This window comes from Prionailurus viverrinus, chromosome A3, assembly GCF_022837055.1.
Source record: "Prionailurus viverrinus isolate Anna chromosome A3, UM_Priviv_1.0, whole genome shotgun sequence".
NCBI lineage: Eukaryota > Metazoa > Chordata > Mammalia > Carnivora > Felidae > Prionailurus > Prionailurus viverrinus.
Window position 1 is genome coordinate 100,078,651 of NC_062563.1, and position 21,249 is coordinate 100,099,899.

A 21,249-nucleotide genomic window follows, 5' to 3' on the forward strand; every position below is an offset into this window, starting at 1 on the left:
AAAACCCAATATCTTTTTATCATAAAAACACTCAACAAACTATTAATGGAAGAGAACTCCCTCAACTAGGTAAAGGGCATGGACAAAAACCAACACTAACAACATACTTAATGGTGGAAGCCTGGATGCATTCTCCCTAGGATCAGAAACAACACAAGGATATCTGCTCTAACCACTTCTTCTCAACATTGTACTGGTGATTCTTGCCAATTAGGCGAGTAAATGAAATAAAAGGCATCCAGATTAGAAAGGAAGATGTAAAAATATATCTATTTACAGATGACATGATTTTGTATATAGAAAATACTAAGGAACCTGCTTAAAAAAAAACTGAAGTATTAGAATTAATAAATGAGTTCAGGAAGGTTGCAGGATACAAGATCAACATACAAAATAAATTTGTATTTCTTGTATATGCTTGCAATGAACAATATGAAAAAATGAAATTAGGAAAAAAGTCAATTTATAATAGCAGCAGAAAGAATAAAATACTTAGAAATAAACTTAACAAAAGAAGTTCAAACTTATGCTCTGAACTACAAAACATGTTGAAAGACCTTAGAGGACCTAAATAAGTGGGAAAATTCCTACAGTCGTGGATTGGAGACATAATACTGTTAGGATGACAGCATTCCCCAAAATGATCTACAGATTCAGTGCAATCCGCATCAGAATCCCAACTGACTTCTGTGTAAAAATTGACAAGCTTATTGTAAAGCTCATATGGAATTGCAAAGGATCCAGATCCCAAAGCTTACTGCAAAGCAGCAATAACCAAGACCGTATGACACCAGCACAAAGATGGACAAATGGATAAATGAAATCAAATTTGAGAGTCCAGAAATAAAACCATGTGTCTGTAGTCGCTGATTTTTGGCAAGGGTGCCAAGACAATTCATTGGGAAAAGAAGTCTTTTCAACAAATGGTGTGGGCCAACTGGACAGCCACATGCAAAATAGTGAAACTGGACCCTTACATCACATCATATATAACTTGAAACATACCAAAAACCTAAATGTAATAACCAAAACTCTTGTAAGAGGACGTAGGAGTAAATTTTCATAACTGCGTATTTCACAATGGATCCTTAGATCTGATATCAAAAACATGAGCAAAAAAAGAAAAAAATAGGTAAATTGGACTTTATCAAAAATAAACATGCTTTTGTTTCAAAGGACACTATTAGAAAAATGAAAACACTGGGGCACCTGGGTGGCTTAGTTGGTTAAGTGCCAGACTTCAGCTCAAGTCATGATCTCGCGGTTCCTGGGTTCAAGCCCTGTGTTGGGCTCTGCGCTGACAGCTCAGAGTCTGGAGCCTGCTTCAGATTCTGTCTCCCTCTCTCTCTGCCGCTCCCCCACTTATGCTCTGTCTTTCTCTCAAAAATAAATAAACATTAAAAAAATGAAAAAAAATGAAAAGACAACCCCACAGAGTGGGAGAAAATACTTGCAAATCATAGCTGATAAAGGATTTGTATCTAGAATACATAAAGAACTCTTACATCTCCACAATAAAAAGACAAATGACCCAATTTAAAAATAGGCAAAGGACCTGAATAAATATTTCTCCAAGGAAGATATACATAAGCATGTGAAAAGATGTTCAACATCATTATTCATCAGGGAAATGCAAATGAAAACCTTAAGGACATACCATTCATCCACACTAGAATGGCTGGAATCAAAAAGACAGACAATAACAAGTGTCGGTGAGGATGTGGAAAAACCCTCATACACCGCTGCCTGGAGTCAAAACTGGTGCAGCTTCTTTGGAAAACAGTCTGGGAGCTCCTCAGACAAAACATAGAATTAGTGTATAATCCAGCAGTTCAACTCCTGGGTATGTATGAGAAATGAAAACATGTCCACACAAAAAACTTAGACGTGAATATTCATAGCAGCATTATTCATAGTAGCCAAGAAGGTGGAAATAACCCAAATGTCCATCACCTGGTGAGTGAATAAACAAAATGTGGTATATTCATAACAACAGAAAATTACTTGGTCATAAAGAGGAATGAAGTACTGACACAAACCATGACATGAGTAAAACCTTCAAGACACTAAACTAATAAGCAAAAGAAGTCAGTCACAAAATACCACATGTTATAAAATTTGATTTATATGAAGTGTCCAGAACAGGCAAACCCCAGAGACAGAAAGCAGTTTAGTGGTTTTTTAGGCTGGGGCCAGGGGCAGATAGAAGGGTAATAGCTAAAGAATACCTGGGGTTTTTTTTGAAGAGATGAAATGTTGTAAAATTCACTGTGGTGATGGTTGCACCAACCTGTGAATTTACTAAAATACATGGGATTGTATGCTCTAAATGAGTGAATTGTATCTCAATAATGCTACTTAAAAATGTAGTATAGGGGCACCTGGGTGGCTTAGTTGGTTAAACCTCCCAACTGTTGATTTCATCTCAGGTCATGATCTCACGGTTCATGAGTTCAAGCCCCATATTGGGCTCTGTACTGATAGTGCAGAGCCTGCTTGGGATTCTCTCTCTCTCCCTCTCTCTCTCTGCCCCTCCCCTGCTCTCTCGCTCTCTCTCTCAAAAATAAATAAACTTATTTTTTTTTAATTTTTTTTTCAACGTTTATTTATTTTTGGGACAGAGAGAGACAGAGCATGAACGGGGGAGGGGCAGAGAGAGAGGGAGACACAGAATCAGAAACAGGCTCCAGGCTCTGAGCCATCAGCCCAGAGCCCGACACGGGGCTCGAACTCACGGACCGTGAGATCATGACCTGGCTGAAGTCGGACACTTAACCGACTGCGCCACCCAGGCGCCCCTAAATAAACTTATTTTAAAATGCAGTATAGAACCTCAGGCGAATGTTCATGAATTTTCAAAGAATTAGTTTCAGTCTATAATCACAGCTGTTTCTCTCTTTTAAAACTGCTTACCCACCTTCAGGATAAAATTAACTTAAATTAAAGTAAAGTAAAGTAAAATAAAATAAAGTGAAATAAAATAAAATAAAACAAAACAAAATAAAATAAAATAAAATAAAATAAAATAAAATAAAATAAAACTGCTTACCCACCTTCAGGGAATACTTCCAGATGGCATAATACCTTTCCCAGAAGTTTCTAGGGATATAGGAAATAATTGGACATAACATACACTCAGCCCTGCTGAAATGAGATCATCACCTGTCTTGCTACTGATATTGCTATACTACTCAGCTTTCCCCATCTCCTAGAGGTGAGAACATCTGGGAATCAGATCTGAAAACTAGTTTTGAGGGGAATAAAATCATAACATTTGGGGAGTGGGGAGAGACTGGTGCAACATGTTGGGGAACAGGCCAGAAGTCGACTTCATAGATTTAATTTTAACCCTTCACCAGATCAACTGTTTCCTGTAAATGTCAACCTGGAAAGCTTTCCCCAGCTGCACTTCTGGGCAAAGGTGTACAGGTAGAATTGATTCAGCACCTATTAATACTTGGCCTCAGCAAATGGTTATTTTTAACATTCAACTGAAGCTTGCTTTTTCACTTGGACAAGGTGAAAGTATATTTTGTGGTTGTCTTTGTGACTTATTACTCATTTTCATTCTGTCTTCTAATAGGAACGCCCACCTAAGCCTGAAGTTCCCTGGCTGCATAATGCCATGTGGTTCGCATGCTGTGACTTAGAAGAATCATTTCCAGTTTTTAAAGGACTTACACAATACATACTGTTACATCCTATTTCCATACGAATAGGTAATATGTCAAAAAGGATCTGCTATAAAGGGATTGTAAAACAAGCTTGTGAATCTTTTTTTTTTTTTGAGGCATTCTTTAATTTATTTATTTATTTATTTATTTATTTATTTATTTATTTATTTATTTTGAGAGAGTGTAAGAGAGAGCCTGCATGCACAGGGGATGGGCAGAGGGAGTGAATCCCAAGCAGAAGACATGCTGTCAGCCCAGAGCCCAGTGCAAGCTGGAACCCACGAACTGTGAGATCACGACCTGAGTGGAAACCAAGAGTGCGACACTTAAGCTGCTGAGCCACCCAGGCACCCTAGGCTCGTGAATCTTAACTTTGATGTTTCCTTTAATCTCTTCTGCTATATCAATATTTTTCACTAGGAAATTTCTTCATTATTAAGAAATTATGAAGTATTTGCTCTCCCAGTTGAATGTTTGAGTTCAATGCTTGGCGCATGAATTTTCAATATTTTATATTTACTATTATACCCATTTAAAAGGGATATACTTACCTCTAAGAATTGCCTTAGCTGCACCCCATAGGGTTTTTTTTTAACTTTTTATTGAAGGATGACATACATATGGAAAAGTGCACAAATCAAAATTGTACAACTAGATATTATCAAAAATTAACTGTACTTATGAGCCCAAATCAAGAACTAAAATAATACCAGCCTCCCATTATCCTTTCATACTCCCTCACAGGATCCTTTCCCTCTTCCCCAGAAGTAATGCTTGCTCTGAATTATAATATTCTATGTTAATTTTTCTCACAAGTTTTAATATGCAGCCCTTTCAATTTTAAAAGTACACATTTTATGTTAACTAAAATTTAAATAATAAAAAAAGAATAAAAAGGATGATTAGAAAAGCCCTGAAAAAAAGAAAAGTACATTTTTTTAGTTTGAAAGCATTTAGGATTTGAAGGAGCTATCTTTTTATTGTTTATAACGTAATTATGTTATAGAAATTGGGGCGTCTGGGTGGCTCAGTCGTTTGAGCATCTATCTGACTCTTGATTTCACTATGATTCCCAGTTTCTCTTTGAAATTCCAGAATTTTTCCCATCATAGCTTGTGAAACTATGCTGTTCATTATGACTAGGCTTAGGATTATTATCTTCCTAGTAAATTATTCCTTTTTTGAATAATATGCCCTTTACTCTAAATAGTTCTTTTTTGCCTTAAAATATACTTTCTAATGTTAATGTAATTAAAGTGCAATTATCTTGGTTAGGGCTCTGCCTCTATATATTTCTATACTCTTAATTTTAACTCTTTTGTGTCATCATCATGTTTTTGGTGTATCTTAAGTGGAATTTTGTTGTTTTGAGCAGTATGAGAGTCTCTCTTTTTTAACAGGAAAGTTTTAATTCAATGATATTTATTACAATAATTGCTCCATTTCAGGGGCTCTCAACCGGGGAATATTTTGTCTCCCAGAGGACATTTGTCAGTGTCTGGAGGCATTTTGGTTGTCACAACTTGTATGGTGCTACTGGCATCTAGTAGGTAGAAACCAAAAATGTGGCTAAACATTCTGCAATGCTCAGAACAGTCCTTCAGAAGAAGTAACCACTTGCCCCAAAATGTCCATAGTGGTGAGACTGAGAAATCCTGATCTGTTCAGACTTACTTCTATCACCTTTTTTTTTTTAATTTTTTTTTTAACATTTATTTATTTTTGAGACAGAGAGAGACAGAGCATGAATGGGGGAGGGGCAGAGAGAGAGGGAGACACAGAATCGGAAGCAGGCTCCAGGCTCCGAGCCATCAGCCCAGAGCCCGATGCGGGGCTCCAACTCACGGGACGGTGAGATCGTGACCTGAGCCGATGTCGGACGCTCAACCGACCGAGCCACCCAGGCGCCCCTCTATCACCTTATTTTGTGGGGATTTTTTTTTTCTTGGCAGCCTTTTTCTTTGCTTCATTTGTTTTCTTCTTTCTTGCCTTCAGGTGGCTTATCCATTCTTTTATTTACCCCATACTTATTTGAAGTTCTGTGTTCTATTTCTACCCTTTGATAATCACTCTTCTACTTGTAATATGAATATTTATTTAACCAGTAAGTGTAATGATTTAAAATGTACATGGACCAGAACTTCTGGAATCCTAATATACTTGTTTGATTTCTAAATAAAGACTAGAAAAAAATGAAATGCATAAATGCATCAAATAGAAATTATGTTTCTATATTGAGGACCAGTTAAACAAGACACCTAGAGATAGAAGTAGAACACAAAAAGGAAAACACTCACAGGGAAAGGCTAGAGATGGCCAGTTAGGGACAGACCCAAAGCAGAAAGAACTAGATGGAGCCTAATAAACACACAGGCAAAGAAAGAGGGAAGGAGTAGAGGCTAGAAGGCAAAGTAATTCTGGGAACAACTCATCATGTTTGGACAAAAAGCACCATGTGTTATCCCTGTTGATTGGGACTAAAATTTCAGCTACTTAAAACTACTTTCCTGCTTTCATTTGTTAAATTTCAGGGTTTATTCTGGAAATCCTATACAATTGTGAAGGTTTGTACATGTGTGATAGGAGGGCTTATGTTCTAAATGTGAAATTTAGATCTTTGCAGGTGAAGTTTAATAATCAATTCCAATGGCATTCTTACCTTCTAAAGCTTCCTGATTGCTTAATCTTTTGTCTTTGATAGTTTCTAAGTGCTTCCTAATAATTGAGAGTTATTTAAAATATGCTCTTATCCTCTCTTGTTAGCCAGAATCCTAGTGAATATACAATAAATAATGAGAACCTCGAGAAAAACGAAGTCCTTTTGGAATAAATGGTTCTACTATCTGGTCCTCAGAGTAACACAACCACCTTCAACCAAAGTTGTGTGCTGTGCCCTGTGGTCTCATACCATGTCATTGTCTGTATGCCATCTAGAAATTAGAAGTCTTGCAGAGGTGCACACTCCTCCAGAATAGTCTCAAGTGTCACTGAATTGCTGTCACCACATTTTTGCTATTATTAGACCCTCAGAACAGAGCCCCAGCAGACCAGCTGGAGAAAGAGGTTTTCTAGCCTGACATTCAAGCCAACAGTTTTGCCCAAGGTCCAACCAAAGGAACCTGTTTCATTACTAGAGGACAAACTGGCTGTGTTGGCTTGCTGAGAGGCTTACAGCGCACTGTATACCCTGCCTACAGGAATTTCAGTGCTAACTCTTGCCACATGTTAAAACCATTATAAAGGGTGGGGTGTCTGGGTGGCTCAGTCAGTTGAGCGTCTGACTTCGGTTCAGGTCTTGATCTCATGGTTCTTGAGTTTGAGCTCCACATCAAGCTCCACATCAGGCTCACTGCTGTCAGTGTGGAGCCTGCTTTGGATCCTCTGTCGTTCCCCTCTCTCTCTGCCACTCTCCTGCTCTCACACACGCACACACACACACACTCTCTCTCTCTCTCTCAAAAATAAACACTAAATATTTAAAACAATTGTAAAGGCTAACCAGGATCCTAACCCTCATGTGACATTCAAGCCCATTTCCTATAAATATTCCATGGGGAAAGGGGAGCAATATATTCTGTTTATTAGGGCATAAAGTTCTATATATGTCAATTTATCCATATGTTATTTAGATTGTTCAAATTATATATGTCAGAACTTCCAGTCTGCTTCATCTATCACAGACTTGATAATTATGTGTTATTTCCTACCACAATTTTTTTTTTCTGCTTTTTCCTTTACCTCCAGCAGTGATCACTTGATGTACTCTTTCACTATTATCTGACACATAGGTTCATTTTATTGTTTTTATTATATATTTTAATTAATATAACTTGACCTATTTGTTCCATTTAATTATATTTGCCTTGAATTCTAATTTATTCAATGTTACTCTTATCACTTCAATTTTCTTTTTTGCTCACATTTGATTAATGTTTCTGTATGCATCCTTTTATTTTTAACCTCTTTGTTTATTTTGTTTTAGCTTTGCTTTTTGTAAGTGATTTGCTATTGGATTTGTTTTCTGATCCAATTTTAAATTATTTTTAATTAGGTTGGTTGGGTAAGGGGAGATTAATATATTTTCATTTGTTGTAAAAACTGATAGTAAATGTAGACATTTTTAAGTTACCAAATACATTTATTTAATTTCAAAGTCAAACCAACTCTAATTAAAGCATCTTTTTAAATTGTGTTTCTAGGATCCTTTGAGACTTATATCAATCCATATGAATGGGAAGGCTATTCTAAAAGTAAGGAGGAAGAAGAATTCATGACAGAAGAAAAAGAGACCAAAAACCGTAATTCCTGGCATCCAGTATTGAGTTCTTTCCAAAAGCTACTTCTCATTAAATGTTGCAAAGAAGAGAAGGTAGGGTGTTGCTTTTTTTTTTTAATTAGAGGTCTGTGTTACAGTTATTTCTACTAATGGCTCATCGACCAGTTATGATTCATAACTGACTAGATTTATTTATTTAGAGATTAACAATGGCCAAGTTTGGGAGGAGACTGCAAGAAATAGAGACTTTGTGTCATTAATAGACCATAATGTTTTATGCAGAAAATGAAAGAAAAGGCTAGAGAGCCATCCAGGAACCTAGTCATCCTTTCCTAGCATGCACCATTAGGGACTTGTGCTCTCCAGAGAGGACAGCGGTCACCGCAGGGCAGTAGTGGAGAATTGATAGACCTTTCAGATCTTGGCGACAATGGGAAGAAGTCTTTTGAAGATAACAAAACCACAGTCACCAAGACCAGTTTGAAGATTGTTAGACTGGTCTCTGTAAGAAGCTGTAGCAGCCAGAATTGGATAGAGATTGTAGACGGGGTGCCTGGGTGGCTCAATCAGTTAAGCGTCTGACTCTTGATTTTGGCTCAGAGCATGATCTCACGGTTCATGAGTTTGAGCCCTATGTTTGGCTCTGTACTTACAGTGTGGAGCCTGCTTGGCATTCCCTCTCTCCCTCTCTCTCTGGTCCTCCCCCTCCCCTTGCTCTCACAAACATGCACTCTCTCAAAATAAATAAATAAAGTTTTTTTAAAAAAGGACAGGGGCGCCTGGGTGGCGCAGTCAGTTAAGCGTCCGACTTCAGCTCAGGTCACGATCTCACGGTCCATGAGTTCGAGCCCCGCGTCAGGCTCTGGGCTGATGGCTCAGAGCCTGGAGCCAGTTTCCGATTCTGTGTCTCCCTCTCTCTCTGCCCCTCCTCCGTTCATGCTCTGTCTCTCTCTGTCCCAAAAATAAATAAATGTTGAAAAAAATTTAAAAAAAAAAGGATAGAGGTGGGAGATTGAAGAGATAGAGGGGGATGTAGAGATGAGGCAACTGGTATGGCTTCCAGTTTCTGCTTGGGTGCCAGAGGGGATAATGTAACAACAACTGAGCAAATGTGAAAGCAGAAGTATGTCACAGAAAGCTGTCACTGAGTCTGCAGTATCTGCCAGCTATCAGAGTACGTAGCAGCCTGGAGACCAATTAATATGTAGGTAGGAAACTCTATAGAGAGAAGCATAGGCTAGAAATAGAGAGTTGCATATTATCGGCATCAAGCTGGGAAGTATATCAAATGGGAGTTGTTGGAATCAGATAAGAATAATACATAATACAATAAAAGGGCAGGTGGGCAAAGGATGAAACCCTGAGGGGCACCAACTTTAAAGGGAAGAAAGAAAGGATGAGAAGGAATAGTCATAGGGGCAAGAAGAACACCAGGAGAAAAAATTGACATGGAAATTAAGGATGTATAGCGTTTCAATACAGCAAAAGTTATCAGTAGAATAAATGAAGCATCGCAGACAGTTCCAGGACTCTTGCAACATGTCCCAGAAAAGTTCTCCAAATGTGATCAAAGCCACAAATGGTAACAGCCATACCAAATTCACAGAAGATCAATTGAAAATTCTTATTAATACATTGAACCAAAGACCTTCCTTATGTTATACCATCAAATAAAACTTGCTTTACAAATCAACACAGAGGAGTCTGGAATTTGGATTAGGTTTCAGAAATGAAGAGCTAGATATGCACTCCAGAGAGGACAGGGACCTGAATCAGTCAAGACCACCAACAAAATTACCCTGAAGAGAATATCCAAGTATGGCAATATTATACCAGCTACACCTCCTCTCAATCAGATATAGTGACCAAGGCATTTGGGAGCAACCTTTACTCTGGTACTGATTCCAGAGAAAGACTTACTAAGGAAATTTGGGTTCCAGAGTAAAGAATTCATGTTCCAAAGATCTGGATTACCTTCCCAGAGAAAAAGATAATCTGAGGAAGCCTTATAACAGGGACAAGACCAGAGACCAGATTTGTACAATGAGAGACTGCTATTCCCAGGTCTGTTCACAGGCAGAGCCCATTGGGTGTCCAGTGTTTCTACATGGTAGAGTCAATTGCTCCTTTGGGAGAAAGAGGATGTTCCAATACAGTGGCTTGTGTGAGGTACTGCAATCTTGCACAAAATTCAGCGTCCTTCAGAAATAGCATATTTGGACCTAGATGGAACTTCATTTCAAAAAACTCTAAGTAAACCAGGTGATTGAGTCATTAGAACTGCAACAGGAAGTAGAATGCCTATCATTCCAACAATTCTTTCTCTGTCATCAATATTATCAATAGTTCTCAGGACAAGGTTGTTAGCAATTTGAACTAGAAAGAGTAAAAAGAAATTATCAGAGAGGAATAAAGACTGCCAGACAGAGAATAATCTGTGACCACACCAAGGTAAGAAAAGTCCTGTATACCAGTGCTCTCAAATTTTGGCATGTATCAGAATCATCTGAAGAAAAAAAGAATCATCTGGAGAGTTTGGGAAAGCACAGAGACCTGAGGGTACTTCCCAGAGTTTCTGATTCAGCATGTCTGACCAACGGGCTAAAACTCTGCATTTCTACCAACTTCTCAGATGATGCTGATGCTGATCCTGAAGCCATACTTTGTGAACCCCTGATTTAATGTGATTAAACATATATAAGAAGAAACCATTATTCTCAAAGCAGACGAATGAGGACATCAAGACATATGTCGTGACATGCAGCATTGTTAATTTCCAAAGCTAAATCTACTGAGAAACCCAACTTTGACAGTCCTGGTATTTCAATCCATCCTTCCTCTACCTCAGGAAGGTGGCAGGCTCTTTGAGAGCCAGGCTTTCTCTCTATTGAAAGCCACACTGTTGGGGCACCTGGGTGGCTCAGTCGGTTGGGCGTCCGACTTCAGCTCAGGTCATGGTCTTGCGGTCCATGGGTTTGAGCCCCACGTCAGGCTCTGTGCTGACCGCTCGGAGCCTGGAGCCTGTTTCGGATTCTGTGTCTCCCTCTCTCTCTGACCCTCCCCAGTTCATGCTCTGTCTCTCTCTGTCTCAAAAATAAATAAACGTTAAAAAAAAAAAGCCACACTGTAGACAAAGTCACCCAGGATGAAATCTTAGAGCAACAATTGCACGGCTCTTCCGATTTGAGAAACACTAGTTATATGAATGCAATTTTACCACTGAACTGCATACTTTAAACGGTTAAGATCTAAATTTTATGTTATATGCATTTTACCACAACTTTTTAAAAGAAGAATTTAAGCATGATGGAGAAAAGTGTGAGTACTTGTGTTCTAATATAATGCCCAGTTTGACAGCCACCCAGGATCTTTATTCTTCGTCTAACATACTATAGCTGAAATGAGGTTTGGTCACTCAAGAGGGATGAAGAGGGGTCATGATCCCCAAATGTTTAAGCTTACTTTCTCATCACAGTGAAAGGGATGGGCAGGGAATTCTCAAACACAGAGTCTCTCAAGAATGAATTTGTGCACTATTCATCTAAATTCAGCAATTCTCTGTGGATTCTGATAGACAAGATGAACTTAAAAATACACAGAAGGTCTCGGCCAGAGACTATAAAGCCACAGGCCAGGAGAACAGTTCTAAGCAAGACATAATGGAGTCACATATGTCAGAATTGGGAAACTCAACTTAAAAAGCAAGTGAGAGGAGCTCCTAGAAAAGGACTTGGTGATAAAGACGGAAGAGACTGATCCTGCAACCAGACATGGGATTTTCAGAGGATGGTCTTTAAGAAATGCCTAACTCTTGGGGTGCCTGGGTGGCGCAGTCGGTTAAGCGTCCGGCTTCAGCCAGGTCACGATCTCGCGGTCTGTGAGTTCGAGCCCCGCGTCGGGCTCTGGGCTGATGGCTCAGAGCCTGGAGGCTGTTTCCAATTCTGTGTCTCCCTCTCTCTCTGCCCCTCCCCCGTTCATGCTCTGTCTCTCTCTGTCCCAAAAAAAATAAATAAACGTTAAAAAAAAAAAAAAAAGAAAGAAAGAAAGAAATGCCTAACTCTCTAGATCATAGGTATGAGAAATCTGAAGCATTTTCACATCAAATTCTTACCAGGATTGCCATAAAGATCTTGATGAGAATAAAACAGCATAAGTCCAGAAGGGTCACAGAAGTAGATGCATTCCAGCCTGTGTTATGGAAGGAACCTGAGGAGCAAGCAGGTCAGTGGGTCCTATCACCTCAGAACCTACTGGAGCATGGTGCAGGAAGTACATAGAGAAAGACCCCTAAATACCCAGAGTTAAGACCATGAAAAGACTTCCTTGGATGATAAGGACTCTGAAAGGAAGGATATTATAGATACAGAGGGCCCTGAAGCTGGAGCTGAGGAACTGATAAGAAATGCCCAGGCAGGAAGTCCTCTGCACTCCTCCCTGCTCTGCAGGGTCGTCAGCAGAAAGGGCGCACTCTAACCAGGCCGCTCTGCCCCTCTGTCTGCGTTGCATTCAACATCAAGAAGCCAGCTTGGGAGCGCCTGGGTGGCTCAGCCCATTAAGCCTCCGACTCTTGGTTTTGGCTCAGGTCATGACCTCAATCCTCAATCGGGGATTGAGCCCCAAGTCTGGCTCCACGCTGACAACGCTGACAGGAGCCTGCTTGGAGTTTTCTCTCTCTCTCCCCTTCTCTCTCTCTGCCCCTCCCACACCCTCTCTCTCAAAATAAATAAATAACCTTAAACAAAAAAAAGAAGCCAGCCTGGTTCACTCATACTGACTAGAGTAACTAGAATCCAAGCAACCTCTGTGCTAAGTGAATAAAATGGCAGTTGTTAACACTATCTTTTATATGGACGAGATATTTGGAAAGAGCAGAGGACTCCTACCCACTTAGTATGAAAGTGAGGAGAACCATTTAGCAACCGTGTTGAGGCACACATTCCTGGGCTGGCGTGCATACATACCCAGTTCTGTGGTATTACCTCTTCCTCCAGCTGAGAAGCGTGAACCTCATCACCGGAGGGACAAACAGTACTAGGCCAAAGCAAAAAAACGGGAAACTACATGCTAATTCCACAGGAAAGCTCGGCTCTGTAGCTCTAACTGATACGTCACCTTTCTGTATTTTATGTACTTAACCATATTCTTGGATATATGCACTTCTAAGTATATAGTAGGTAGACTGGAGCCTAACCAAGGGTGTATTTTGTGCAGATTTACTTTCTGCATATTTAAACTGTTTCATAGAGAAAATCAGATCGCACACGACAAATTGCACATGTAACCAATAGCTTACGATCTTACATTAATAAAGCCGCTGGAAACCTAGATCTCTATATAATATTCATGGCAGTTTTTCCTATTTACAAGAGAAATATTTCTCCAATGTTTTGACTCTATATAACATTAATGGTAGTTTTTCCTATTTACAAGAGAAATATTTCTCCAATTTTTTAAAAAAATTTTTTTTTCAACGTTTATTTATTTTTGGGACAGAGAGAGACAGAGCATGAACGGGGGAGGGGCAGAGAGAGAGGGAGACACAGAATCAGAAACAGGCTCCAGGCTCTGAGCCATCAGCCCAGAGCCCGACGCGGGGCTCGAACTCACGGGCCGCGAGATCGTGACCTGGCTGAAGTCGGACACTTAACCGACTGTGCCACCCAGGCGCCCCTCCAATTTTTTGAGCTCAAAAACATTTCCTGAGTGTGTTACCACTTTTATATTTACATACCAGCCTCAAGAAATAATTGGTGCTTTCTGTGTTGCTATTCATTATGAACTCTAAGTGCTTTTTGTCAAAGTAAAAAGCAAATAAATCATACTATCACATTAAAAGTGATAATGAAGAAATCAATGTTGAAATTGTATTGTTTTTAATTTTTATTTTTTTGTTTTATTTTTTTTAATGTTTATTTATTTTTGACAGAGAGAGATAGAGAGAAAGAGACAGAGCATGAGTGAGGAGGGGCAGAGAGAGGGAGACACAGAATCTGAAACAGGCTCCAGGCTCTGAGCTGTCAGCACAGAGCCCGACACGGGGCCCAAACTCACAAACCGTGAGGTCATGACCTGAGCCGAAGTCAGATGCTATTTAGTCACACATAGCTAAAACTGAGCTCCAAATCCCCATGGACCTGTTGCAGGACTGTCCCTTTTGGACCACGTCACCTTTACAGTTAGTACCCCTATATAGCCTCACGTAAGTGGGCAAGCATGTAAACATCTTTTCCCAGATTGGCCACAGAAGGGTACAATCGGGGTCATGGCCCTGACGCAGACTGAGATATCCCTTCTCCCGATAACACTAACAAAAAAACATGCAAGGATTGTTTGGACAGGGTGATGTGAATACTTAGTGGAGGGTTAATTTTAAAGAAGGGCTGCTGCTTATAGTTGTGTCAGATGCGCACTGCACAAGCCTTAAGGGAGCCATTTGCCTTGTAAGATATTATAGGTTAGGTTTGTATATTTATCATGACAGCTTTCTGGCACAAATACCTTAGGATCTCACACACAGGCTCCATACAGGCTAGAGAGGGAGAAGGTCTGCAAGAGCAGGAGTAGGGTAAGCAAGCTAGGATAGGATCAGTGAAGGCAACACATTGGTGTAGGAAGTGGTAGGGCAGGGATATGATCATCCAAGCTGAGGCTAATTCCCAAGAAAGGTCAGAAGAGGCTGAAGACTAAAATGAGAACGGAAGGTGGGGAGACAAGATAAGCAGTCAATTCTGAGAAGCTGGCTTATGAAGAGAATCAAAGAGATGAAATCACTGAGAGGGATGTGGTGCCTGGGTGGCTCAGTCAGTCAAGCATCTGACTTCTGCTCAGGTCATGATCTCATAGGTCAAGAGTTCGAGCCCCACATCAGGCTCCACACTGAGAGTGCGGAGTCTACTTGGGATTCTCTCTCTCTGCCTCCCTCTCTCTCAAAATAAATAAATAAACTTTAAAAAATAGCTGGGAAGGGGCAGCAATCAAGGGAAAACTTTTGGTTTTAAGAACTGTGCACAGTAGATCCTAACTGTGCAATAATAAAATCTAGGAGAGAGGAGAGATCACTAGTGCAGAAAGAAACAGTGGAAGGACAGGGTTGCCTGGGTGGCTCAGTGGGTTAAGCGTCGACTTCAGCTCAGGTCACTATCTCGCAGTCTGTGGTTCAAGCCCCACGTGGGGCTCTGTGCTGTCAGAGCCTGGAGCTTTGGATTCTGTGTCTCCCTCTTTTTCTGCCTCTCTCTCTCTTTCAAAAATAAATGTTAAGAAATTTAAAAAAAAAAACAGTGGATAGACTAAAAGTAAAGTCCATGAGAATGTCGAAGGAATGCACAAGGATGGGACAGAAAGAGGCAAGGATGGGGGAGCAGGCTTATAGATGGAGGGAATGACAAGGGACTTTTCCTCTCATCCGGTAGTCATCTTACTCAGGGAAGTCATGAGAACCATGGCTGTTGGCAGTTACGTGGTGCAGAAACCCGTTGTGCACAGACCCAGTAGGAAGAAATATACCTAATCAAGAGAGAATGAGTGTAGAACAGGGCACCACTCTCTGAGAATTTGAAGGGGAGAAATGGGATGGAATTATGAAGGATCTTCAACATATTATTTTTTGAAATATCTTTCTTTTCAACTTTCAGATAGTTTTTGCTCTTACAGACTTTGTAATAGAAAGTCTTGGAAAACGCTTTATAGAGACACCCCCTGTGGACCTGCCCACTCTGTATCAAGACATGTCGTATAACACTCCCCTGGTATTCATCTTAAGCACAGGCTCGGATCCTATGGGGGCATTCCAGAGGTTTGCCCGGGACAGCGGGTATTCAGAACGGTAAGGTCCACGTTGTGTCATTTTTATAATTCATGTGAACAGCTCCTTGTTAAAATTTGCCCCTTTTTCTTTCCTCTGTGGAGTGTGAATTCCTACACTTAGGTATCCCTTACTAAATAATAAGATACATTAATATTTAGCTACGTATGTTGTTAAAATGGGGTCAAAAATAATAAAAGCAGACGTAAACTTCATTTGAACGAATGGAAGATTGTCCAAAATGTATAATAATCTAGTGGAATAGTGATTAAAACGTATTTGTTATTTAAGACATTATTTTAATGTATCTGTAAAAGGTTACTCTATATGAAAAACAGATTGTATTAATGTATATTAAGAACAGGCACTCTCATTTATTGCTGGTGGGAATGCAAATGGTACAGGTGCTTTGGAAGACAACTTGGTGTTTTCTTACAAAATTAACATACTCTTACCATACAAATCTAGGAATCAACTCCGTGGTATTTAGTCAAAGGAGTTGAAAACTTTGTCATGTCCACACAAAAATCTACACACAGATGTTTATAGCAGCTTTATTTGTAATTCCCAAACTTGGAAGCAACCAAGATATCTTTCAATATGTGAATGGGTAAATATACAGTGGTACATCCATAAAATGGAATGGTATTCAGCATTAAAAAGAAATGAGCTGTCAAGCCATGAAAAGACAGTGGAGGAACCTTAAATGCACGCTATTAAGTGAAAGAAGCCAATCTGGAATCTATAATTCCAACTATATGTCATTCTGGAAAAGGCAAAACTATGGAGACAGTAAAAATTTAACAAAGGGTTTACATCCAATATAAAGAACTCTTAGAAATCAATAAAAGGTAGGTAATCCATGGGGGGGGGGGGGGGGTGGGGGAAGGGTGGGAGGGGAGAGAGGAGATATAAATGGGAAAATGGGAACAGCCAGAGGGTCAGTAAATAAACCTATGAAAAGGGGAAACAATTTAAAACTCAGTGAGACACCACTATATATATATATCCACCAGGTGTTAGCAAGTACATGGAAAAATAAATACTCCTGGTAGAAGTGTGGAATGGTGGCATCACTTTGGAAAACAGTTTGAAATTATAATAAAGTTAACATACACATACTGTGTCAAACAGCAGTTCTATTCCTAGGAACATACGTAACAAAATAGGGTGTGTATGTATACCAAAAGACACGCACAAGAATGTTTATTGCAGCATTGTATGTAATAGCCAAGAACCAGAAATAACCCAAACATCCATCAAGAGCAGAATGTATGGATAAATTCTGGTATAATCACACCATAGAATATTATATAGCAGTGAAAATGAATGAACTATAATGACACACAATAATATGAATTAATCTAAAAAATAATGTTAATTGAAACAGACCAAATAAAAACTATATATATATACTATATGATTCCATTTATGTAAAATTACTCTATGGTGTTAGAATTCAAAGTAGTTTTCACCTTTGAGAATGAGGAAGGATATTGATTGGGAGGGTGGTGGTAATACTCTTTTTTTTTTGTCCTGGTGGTGGTACAACTGTACATTGACTTTGGGAGAATTCATTAGGCCATACACTAATAATCACGTTCTTTTTCTGTATGGATGTGAGACTTCAAATTAAAAAAAATTTTTTTTTAATTTAAAAACTGATCTATAGTGTTGGAAATCAGGATAACGTGTACCTTTGGGAAGGAGGAAGGGAAAATGATTGGAATGGAAAGGGGCATGAGACAGATGTCCCTGGGATGTTGGCAAACTTGTGTTCTCAACCACAGGTGTTCATCTGTGATCATTCATAGAGCTATTTATTGTTTTTTGGACTTTTCCATATGTGTTACAGTAGAAAAGTTTTTAAAAACAAGAAAATAAGAGAAAAATATTTGCACATCTACTAGAATGAGGATTTGAAATGTGTGCATATTTTAGGCAAGAATCTACTAAATTTACATTTCTTCATAATCTCATTACCTAAAAATAACATAAAACAACATTTTTTGTTGTTGAATTCAGGGTGCAATCAATTTCACTGGGGCAAGGACAAGGACCCATTGCTGAAAGAATGATCAAAGATGCGATGAAATCAGGAAACTGGGTGTTTTTGCAGAACTGCCATCTTGCTGTATCTTGGATGTTGGCAATGGAAGAACTAATTAAAACCTTCACAGATCCAAGTATGTCGAACACATATCATTTGCATAATAATACTGTTTTTATGTAGTCATCTTTGTTGAATCCAATCTTACAAGAATTTTTTTATTGTAGGCATTGTATTTCCCCATATTAAAGAGGAGAAATTTGAAATCTAGAGAGGTTACTTAAATTACACTGTCCAGATTTGAAAAAAGATCTTCAGACTCCAAGTTGGGGGCATGATCCACTGGACCATTTCTGTTTCATGTTACCTTCTATGGAGGCCGTTTGAGTTCAGAATAGATTCACAGAGGCATGATAAAAGAAATAGAAAAATGGACGTAGGACAAAGAAAGTAAATTAAATCTTTCAGTAAAGAATGAGAGAAGTTAAGGAACAGATTCAAATTGCCACAACCCCCTTAGAGTCGTGTTTTACCATTTATTATTCTCTGTAACTCCTATGCCTACTAACCTTCATGTGTGCCTCCTAGCCATGTTGTCAAAAACCAACCTCCACTTTTGGAGCCAAAATATAACGCAGAAGATAGAGTTTGGGATAAAGAGGAACTTTATTGTTCAGGTCATGATCTCACAGTCATGGGATCGAGCCCCAGGTCAGGCTCCATGCTGACACTGCAGAGCCTGCTTGGGTTTCTCTGTCTCTATCCATCTCTCTCAAAATAAATAAATAAACTTTTTAAAAAATAATAAAAATAACTGAAACCTCAGGAACTGTATGATTGGTAATAAGCAGGATGAGCCCTACTTTACCACTCTGTCAGGAGGCCACCCTATCAACCTAGGATATCCAGAGCACTTTCTCTCTGGTCTTCCTTTGTGCCCAACCACAGAAGCTTTCTGGGAAGCTGTCTGGGAAGGTGACAGCTATGCAGCCAGTCTTATAAGTGACTTTACTTACTGCTGCCTATTAAAGTGAAAAGCTCTTCCTTTAGAGAGTGGCCAGCCTACACAGGATACTACCACAAAGCCAAGACTTAGCAGCTTTCCCCTAAGGACCCCTCACTTCCAGTTCCTGCTCCTTACCTCTGTAGGCTGCCTCCAGCAAGGATAAAGAATCCTGCACATCCACCACTCAGAATATTCACTCTTTTCACCCTTTTGCAATACAAATAAAAGTGGTCTTCACCTTATTTCCATTTAAGTAATTAAAGAAAAATGACCAGAAGGAATTCACCACTGTTCAGGGGTTGCTGGTGATCAGGATTATAATTAAGAAGAAAATGCTAGGTTGTTGATGGGAATGCCAGCTGGGGCAGCCACTCTGGAAAACAGTGTGGAGGTTCCTCAAAAAACTAAAAATAGAACTACCCTATGACCCAGCAATTGCACTGCTAGGCATTTATCCAAGGGATTCAGGTATGCTCTTTCGAAGGGACACATGCACCCCCATGTTTATAACAGCAATAGCAACAATAGTCAAAGTATGGAAAGAGCCCAAATGTCCATCGATGGATGAATGGATAAATAAGATGTGGTATATATACACAATGGAATATTATTTGGCAATCAAAAAGAATGAAATCTTGCTATTTGCAACTACATGGATGGAACTGGAGGGTATTATGCCAAGTGAAATTAGTCAGTCAGAGAAAGGCAAAAATCATATGACTTCACTCATATGAGGACTTTAAGAGAAAAAACAGATGAACATAAGGGAAGGGAAACAAAAATCATATGAAAACAGGGAGGGAGACAAAACAGAAGAGACTCATAAATATGGAGAACAAACTGAGGGTTACTGGAGGGGTTTTGGGAGGGGACATGGGCTAAATGGGTGATAGGTACTAAGGAATCTATATCTGAAATCATTGTTGCACTATATCCTAACTAATTTGGATGCAAATTTTTAAAAAATTAAAAAAAATTAATTCAAAATGAACGTTGGAGACATTAAATAAAATTATAATTATAAAAAAAAGAAAATTTTCTGCATTTCAGAGGGAAAGCCCTTAAAATCTCCAACAAGTATTGAAAATTAATATATCCTTAATTTCTTTACTCAAATGTGCCAGTGTCTAGATTGCCAAACTCTTATGTATTAAGACCTTTCTATATGGCACAAAAACAGACACTCAAATCAATGGAACAGAATAGAGAACCCAGAAACAGACCCACAAATGTATGGCCAAATAATCTTTGACAAAGCAGGAAAGAATATCCAATGGAATAAAGACAGTCTTTTCAGCAAGTGGTGCTGAGAAAACTGGACAGCGACATGCATAAAAATGAACCTGGACCATTTTCTTACACCACACACAAAAATAAACTCAAAATGGATCAAAGATCTAAATGTAAGACAAGAAGCCATCAAAATTCTCGAGGAGAAAGCAGGCAACAACCTCTGTGACCTCAGCTGCAGCAACTGAGCTGCAGCTAGGTATTTATCCAAGGGATACAGGTGTGCTATTTCAAAGGGGCACATGTACCCCAATGTTTATAGCAGCAATAGCAACAATAGTCAAAGTATGGAAAGAGCCCAAATGTCCATCGATGGATGAATGGATAAAGAAAATGTGGTATATATATACAATGGAGTATTACTTGACAATCAAGAAGAATGAAATCATGCCATTCGCAACTACGTGAATGGAACAAGAGGGTATCATGCTAAGCGAAATTAGTCAGAGAAGGACAAATATATGACTTCACTCATATGAGGACTTTAAGATACAAAACAGGTGAACATAAGGGAAGGGAAGCAAAAATAATATAAAAACAGGGAGGGGGACAAAACAGAAGAGACTCTTAAATATAGAGAACAAACAGGGTTGCTGGAGGAGTTGGGGGGGGGTGGGCTAAACGGGTCAGGGGCATTAAGGAATCTACTCCTGAAATCACTGTTGCACTATATGCTAACTAACTTGAATGTAAATTTTAAAAAATAATAATAAATAATTTTTTTTAAAAAGGGTTCTATAAAGATTCCTCCCACCTCCATTTTAGAACATTTTACAACATAAAATACTTAAACTAGTCTTTTTGCCATGATAAGTATTTGTTATATAAAAGTATTATTATAATTTAAGCATTTTCCTTTTTTGTTGTTTTATCTTTGTTTTAAACAGACATTATCATCAAGGACACTTTTCGACTTTTTTTAAGTTCCATGCCTAGTAGTACATTTCCTGTTACAGTTCTCCAAAATTCTGTCAAGGTAATGTATGCACATGGTTGGAACGGCACAAAATGGCCTCAGAGTGTTCCCAAGTGCGTCCAGGGAACCCAGTCCCCATGTGTAGGACCACATCAAAGTCCATGTGGCCAAGGTGGGGAGGAGCAAGTCAGTATCCCTGTACCTGATAGCATGCAGGGAAACGATTTCCCAAGGCA

General features: G+C 39.1%; 1 protein-coding gene across 1 annotated transcript in view; it reads left to right on the plus strand.

Annotated features, from left to right (window-relative positions):
• DNAH6 (dynein axonemal heavy chain 6) overlaps positions 1-21,249 on the plus strand; it is a 231,828-nt gene that overhangs the window by 179,988 nt on the left and 30,591 nt on the right. The window contains exons 62-66 of the mRNA XM_047854641.1: positions 3,584-3,719; positions 7,874-8,043; positions 15,582-15,772; positions 17,777-17,937; positions 20,985-21,073. Of these exons, the coding sequence (XP_047710597.1) occupies positions 3,584-3,719; positions 7,874-8,043; positions 15,582-15,772; positions 17,777-17,937; positions 20,985-21,073 (747 nt within the window). The remainder of the gene's footprint in view (positions 1-3,583; positions 3,720-7,873; positions 8,044-15,581; positions 15,773-17,776; positions 17,938-20,984; positions 21,074-21,249) is intronic.